Consider the following 7,500-nt stretch of genomic DNA (forward strand, 5'->3'; position numbering starts at 1 on the left):
CCCCACAGGTTTCACAAGGTACCTGATGAGTGACGAGTGTGACCTGTTCGACCCGGCGCAGCGCCACGTGTGCCAGGACATGACCCAGCCGCTGGGCCACTACTTCATCTCCACCAGCCACAACACCTACCTCCTCGAGGACCAGCTCAAGGGGCCCTCCAGCGTCGACGGCTACATCAGGGTCCTCACCTGCGGCTGTCGCTGTGTTAAAGGTACACACCTACACTACACACCTACACACACACACACCAGGCTACCAGGGGGGGCCTGGTAGCCTGGTGGATAGGGCGCAAGACTCGTAATTCTGTGGCGCGGGTTCGATTCCCGCACCAGGCAGAAACAAATGAGCAAAGTTTCTTTCATCCTGAATGCCCTTCTTTCCTAGCAGTAAATAGGTACCTGGGAGTTAGTCAGCTGTCACGGGCTGCTTCCTGGGGGGGTGTGTGTGTGTGGTGTGAAAGAAAAAATTAGTAGTTAGTAAACAGTTGATTGACAGTTGAGAGGCGGGCCGAAAGAGCAAAAGCTCAACCCCCGCAAACACAACTAGGTGAATACACACACACACACACACACACACACACACACACACACACACACACACACACACACACACACACACACACACACACACACTTTACACACACACACACACTTTACACACACACATACACACTTTACACACACACATACACACACACACACATACACACTTTACACACACACACACATACACAGAGCCCAGTGAAGTAGCGTAGTGGCCTGCTGGGCGGACTTCATATCTCCCCACTTGTCTGTTCAGGGAACCTCCACACACACGCGCCGTGTCCCGCTCTCACTGACAGGAACGGAGGCAGCATCCTCGAAGAAATAACATGACAATATTTGAAAGGAATATAAACCAAACAATATGGAAAAAGACTTGTCCGGACACGCACATCTTCCACCCTCCATTATCCAACAACAATCACAATCACTCCCATACTCACTCCAGCCAAGGATCAACAGGTCATCCTTGGTCTCGAGTGACTCTTGACCTTGGGTGACCAGATTTACAGTGAGTCTAGACTCATAGGTAACCTGCTCTGGAGTCACTGCATGCAGATCTTGTGAGAAAAAAATAATAAGACACAAATGAAAAGCTTTGCAGTTAGACTTTAGTGATCGCAAATTGCTTAGACAAAAAGATTAATTGATTGGTTAAATTAGGTATCGCAATTTTTTTTTTTAACTATTAAGTTATAAGTATTTCAGTATACACATTCTCGACACATGCCTAGTACACAGGCCTAGTACACAGCGACACATGCGCAGTACACAGCGACACATGCACACATATGCAACTAAAGATACTACAAGTCTACATTGTATTCGTACCTTTGAGAGCAGATGGCAATTTATTCCAGCGTCCTGTGACTCATTACACGAAGAAACTCTTTCTCTCTTAAGTATCTCATCTATTTTCTCTAAGTTTGAGACAAAGGGAGAGAGAGAGAGAGAGAGAGAGAGAGAGAGAGAGAGAGAGAGAGAGAGAGAGAGAGAGAGAGAGAGAGAGAGAGAGAGAGAGGACTTCCTCCTCCTGTTTCTTCAACCATCACAGTCCTCCTCCTCCTCGCTACCCTCGGGCTGAAGGAGGTCTTCCTGGACCTCGGGGCTCCTCCTCCTACCAGCCGTCTAATATATTGTACATTACTGGAGTGGGAGGAGACGTGAGGTTCAGACGGGCTCAGGAATGGTGATGAGTTGAGGGAGTGTGTAGTGAAGATGGGCAGGTTTAATTAGAGCCAGGAGGGCAGTGTGTGTGTGTGTGTGTGTGTGTGTGTGTGTGTGTGTGTGTGTGTGTGTGTGTGTGTGTGTGTGTGTGTGTGTGTGTGTGTGTGTGTGTGTGTTTTGGCTCCAGTGGGTGCTGTGGCTCTTCAGTTTGGGAATTACTTCAGGAGGACAATAATGAAGTTGGAAGGGAAAATGGTAAGCCAGGCTTACAAGTCACCCTCCTTGCCATGCGACAAGACTGCCTGTAGGGTGATACAAGGGTGAGGGGGTCGTCGTTACCTCCCTCCCCCCCAACACACACACCCTTTCCACCCTTTATGTCCTCCTCGGGGTGTACAAAGGAGGCTCACCCTGTGGTTCATAGCCTCCTGCTTGTGCTGCCAGCAAGGCCACCACCAGAGGAAAAGATCAAGCTATGACATATCATTTTCCTGATTGGGTGGATGGATGGATGGATGACTTGAAAATATAGCTGGTGGATGGGTTTACTTCCCCTTCTTGAGCCTCTATATCTCTATATTTGGCTATACCTTTTCCCTCCTCTTCTTTCTACTTGCAGTTACTGCAGTGTACGTCACTGGGGGGCCCGAGCACCACCACCACAGCTCTGCCCCCTCACCCAAAACTGCCCCCACCCCCTAGCCTACCACTGCTCTAGCCACCAGCCCCCCACTCCCTCTTCATCCCCCCTCTGTACCCCTCCCTCCTCTGTACCCCTCCCCCTCTGTACCCCTCCCCCCTCTGTACCCCTCCCTCCTCTGTACCCCTCCCCCCTCTGTACCCTTCCCCTCTCCTCTCCCCTCAGTTCCCCGAATGCAGCAGTCCTCCACATTGCACCAGTTGGCTGCATTGCTGTTAGTTTTCCCGCGGCAATCTCTTCCCCCCCCCCCCCGCAGGCAGAGACCCCACGGCGCAGCTGCGCATGCCACATCTGCGCATACCACAGCTGCGCATGCCACATTTGCGCATATCACGGCTGCGCATGTTGTACTTTCGTGGGGAGCTCCAAGCTATTAGCTCGACGGTATTTAAACCAGGATAAGGAATATCCATAGTTGTTAAGAGGTATAATGTTAAAGTATTATTATATTCTCCTCGATGAGTGGGTTATATTCCTCCATGAGCATATGCGCCTGCTTTAACACCCACAGTGTGGTGATATGCTCGCACGGGCGCTTACAGAGCTCACACGGGCTCTCACAGAGCTCGTATGGAGCTCTCAGAGCTCCACGCCGTCGCTAGGACCCGTCTATGTATTGGTGTGTATTCTTCTAGTTCTACTCACCTTGCTACTTGAGGCTGCAGGGTCGAACATCTGCTCCTCAACTCCCAACATCTCGACCATCATAACCTCAGTGCAGTGACTGTTCACTCGTTTATCTTACCATATTTACACTTAAAGCTGTGTATCGAATAGGCTTCGTTAACTTCCTCATCTATCTTGAGATGATTTCGGGGCTTTAGTGTCCCCGCGGCCCGGTCCTCGACCAGGCCTCCAACCCCAGGAAGCAGCCCGTGACAGCTGACTAACACCCAGGTACCTATTTACTGCTAGGTAACAGGGGCATTCAGGGTGAAAGAAACTTTGCCCATTTGTTTCTGCCTCGTGCGGGAATCGAACCCGCGCCACAGAATTACGAGTCCTGCGCGCTATCCACCAGGCTACGAGGCCCCATCAAGTACGGTCCACGTATAACCCCTTAGCCCGGAGAGTTCCTTTTTTCTGGCATACCTGTGTCTCATACCTGTGTTTCCAGGTATGTCCTCACGGTCTACTGCTAATTAGTTTGAACATTGCTGCTATATCTGCTTTGTCAATCATCTCGTATCATCTTGTACGTTGTTAGAATGTTTGTGTTATTTCGTGTTTCCTCCGGTGTAGTGATATATGTGTGTGTGTGTGTGTGTGTGTGTGTGTGTGTGTGTGTGTGTGTGTGTGTGTGTGTGTGTGTGTGTGTGTACTCACCTATTTGTGCTTGCCGGGGTTGAGTTTTGGCTCTTTGGTCCCGCCTCTCAACCGTCAATCAACTGGTGTACAGATTCCTGAGCCTACTGGGCTCTATCATATCTACATTTGAAACTGTGTATGGAGTCAGCCTCCACCACATCACTGCCTAATGCATTCCATCCGTTTCTTTGTGTGTGTGTGTGTGTGTGTGTGTGTGTGTGTGTGTGTGTGTGTGTGTGTGTGTGTGTGTGTGTGTGTGTGTGTGTGTGTGTGTGAGCAAATAACACCGGAAATAATGCAATATATTATACCATAGTGTAAGCCGATTACAATGTTATACTCCCTCCAAGAGAGACAAAAGCGTGACAGCGGCGGAAGCACATAGTAATAAGAGGAGGAGGAGGAGGAGGAGGGTGCCAGAGAAATACAGAGAATAGATAAAGAATGGGAACAACGATAGAAAAAGATAAGAATTATCAGCACCGCGTCAGACCATTTTTATGTGGCCACAAGGCTGGTCCCATTTGAATCAACCGCCTCTCACAGTGGAGGACAGAAGAAAATGTATATATATGCTGGTTAGCATTGTAAATGTGTGGCCACGTCTGTGGTAGAAAATAATATTAATAATACAATAAAAACATAACTCTCCGCTCTGTTCTTGAAAAAAAAAATGTCAAATCTGTCTCAATAACCCTAGTCAGCGAGCCATTCCACCTATTGACAACCAGTTTCGTAACAACACGTCCCAATTTCCCTTCTGAAAGTAAATTTAACCAGCTTGTACCTGTAGATGCGGGGTCTGACCTACTCCGACAGTTTCATAACCCTGTTTATAACCCTTGTTGACACCATGAACCTCGACCACATCCTCTCCCCCCCCCTCCCCCTCGTCTCGCGTCTCTCCTATAAGTGCAGATTCAGTCTTCAATCATTGCAGGAACGGTATCCAATTCCAGGCATCAGACTCATCTTCCTCCCTATTTTCTAATAGAGAGTTTGTGTTCCTTGTGAAGTGCAGGGATCCGAACTGAAGAGTGTAGCCCAAGTGAGCTCTCTCACGAACCCTCGCTCTGGATTTGCCACAACTTTCATGCAAAAGGAGGCTAAAACGCACGCACCCTAGCTACTCACCTAACCTAACCAGCCTACGCATAGAAAGCGGGATATGTGTGAGCCGCTATTTCCAAAGGACCCTTTATTTTGTACGTTGGGGAGCATAGCGTATCAAACAGGGCGCATTAGCCTCTTGATTAGCCACTCCTTAATTGTTATATTCTCATGTCTGCGGATGGCCAAGCAAGCAGACTCCTCCAGACACTGCTGGAGGAGTCTGCTTGCTTGGTGTCTGGGGGAAACATTACAAAGTGTGTGTGAAGTACATGACGATGATCTCGGAGGCTTTCAGGCGTGACCCTCACCCTCGAACCTCAGAGAAACAGATGTAAATTAGAGGTGACACTTGAGGGTGAGTTAAGGACATACTTGAGTGCCTCGATGTGACCGTAGATATTGAGAGCCGCAGTTCCTGCATCATGTAGGCCCATTTACTGTGGCACTGACCGTCCTGTGGCACTGACCGTCCTGTGGCACTGACCGTCCTGTGGCACTGACCGTCCTGTGGCACCCTGTGACCCCATCACAGAGTGCCACAGGAGGGTCAGTGTGACCTCTGACCTGTGTACAAACAAGGGCGGGAGATAAGAGGACGTCACCGGCAACTTTTCCAGCCGTGATGCTCGACAGACTATTCTTAAGACTATAGGAACAATTAACAATATTAAACTTTGTAAACATCATCAAGTATTTAACGAAGAGAAGGGTGCCTTACGACATTCTTAATTTACCAGACTTGCATGACAAGATGACAGCAATAAATCAGGTGACAAATAGCTAGGCACACTGCCTCGTAAGTCAGTAACCTGACACACAATATCATCATTTTTATTGAGAAAATCCGTAGGAGCAGTGATGAGGGCAGCGTCTGGGATGCTCTCGGACGCAGGTTCGAATCCTCGTTGCGGCCCTTGTGGATTTGTTCAGTGATGAGGGGTCGAACCTATGCGGTGGATGTTCCCACGCGCACGCTTCTAGCCACTAGAACACGACATGGTATAGGGATTACAACCTGGAGTTCTACTGAACACACACAACGATTTCCTGAGGCTTCTACTGAAGGCGGAACAGTGTTGACCAGACCACACACTAGAAGTTGAAGGGACGACGACGTTTCAGTCCGTCCTGGACCATTCTCAAGTCGCAATCGACTTGAGAATGGTCCAGGACGGACCGAAACGTCGTCGTCCCTTCAACTTCTAGTGTGTGGTCTGGTCAACATACTTTAGCCACGTTATTGTGACTCATTGCCTGCACAAGGCGGAACAGGATTGTCACACAACCCCGCCATGCATTATGGCTCTGTCCTCTAGGAATGTTCCACCTCTGACGCTCCTCTTGCAGTACACTGAGAGTAATCACACTAACATGACTGCATCAATGAGAAAACAATGCAGTCAGTCAATGCAGTCATTTCTTCACTGATGACAGTGTGATGACATATCCTCACGTTAGTGTGATTACTCTCTGTGTATCATTCTTTTTCATATTTACATGATACAAAGCAATTGAGAACAATTATAATAAATGGTGGCTGTGGGAGCCTGCAGGGGCACTATGACGCATGTCACACACGGTTGACAAATTGTTGAAGGGAAAATCAATCAATCAATACACAGATAATAACCAAAATTGGTAGATAAAGAGCAGGGGGTCTCTGGCGGAGAAGCGAGACTTGCGAACTAACTCTCGATGCCGCAGGGGCATCTAGGTGAGTGAGGACGGGCGACGACCACAGGAGACTTAGCGAAGACTTGGTCAAGTTGTAGGCACAGTCGGATAAATGGTTACTGGACTTTAATACAAATACATGCAATGTGACGAGGACTGGAACAGGAATAAGGAGGCTGCAAAAAGGTTGAATAATGAAAGGGAGGCATTTAGAGTAAATAAGAGAAAAGTAGACATAAATACATTCACTTAAGGAACACGTAAAGCTGGCTGACATGAGGACAGTCTTCAGGAAGCTTTCAGAATGCTTTACAAATGACTTAAGTCGGGCTAGAACTAGAACAGTCCGGGGTTTACCTCCACGCGGAAAGTACCAACCGATGATGGAGAAAGTACAAAACTAGACTTCAAGTGTAGTCACATTGTGGAGGTGATTGAGCTACGGGAGATAAACCGAGGGAGCTAAAACCTCATATAACACTTGCAGAGAGATGGGCGGGACATGATCCATACATACACAATACTCAGGGATATCGATGAAATAATCCGAGTATCAACATAAAAACAGGACATACATGGAAGCCAGAGTAGCAGACGAACCTCAGTGATATTAGGAAACATCTCTTCAATAATTTTTTTATTATTTTCTACCACAGACGTGGCCACATATTTACAATACTAACCAGCATATATACATTTTCTTCTGTCCTCCATGGACAGGATAAGAGAGCTGTTAAAGACATTCAATGTAAGGGCCGTTAGCGAGTGGCATGAATTAGAAGGGGAATATACTACGAGGCTAAATGTATCCATAATTTCAAAACCAGGCATGAAAAAATCACCTGCAATCCTCGCCCGAAAGGTGGGACCCAGGAACTGAAGCCGGGCCCTCTGCTATATAAGAGCTACTAGGTAAGAACACGTACAATAAACACAGCTGCCACTGGAAGGGGGGAGGGGGGGGTGGTGCGGGGTTTAATTAGACCGCACTTTCC

At 48.1% G+C, this 7,500-nt stretch overlaps 1 protein-coding gene across 1 annotated transcript in view; it reads left to right on the plus strand.

Moving 5' to 3' along the window:
- LOC123761348 (inactive phospholipase C-like protein 1) overlaps positions 1–7,500 on the plus strand; it is a 44,862-nt gene that overhangs the window by 1,364 nt on the left and 35,998 nt on the right. The window contains exon 2 of the mRNA XM_069314628.1: positions 9–212. Within this exon, the coding sequence (XP_069170729.1) occupies positions 9–212 (204 nt within the window). The remainder of the gene's footprint in view (positions 1–8; positions 213–7,500) is intronic.

Source organism: Procambarus clarkii, chromosome 7 (genome assembly GCF_040958095.1).
Source record: "Procambarus clarkii isolate CNS0578487 chromosome 7, FALCON_Pclarkii_2.0, whole genome shotgun sequence".
Lineage (NCBI taxonomy): Eukaryota > Metazoa > Arthropoda > Malacostraca > Decapoda > Cambaridae > Procambarus > Procambarus clarkii.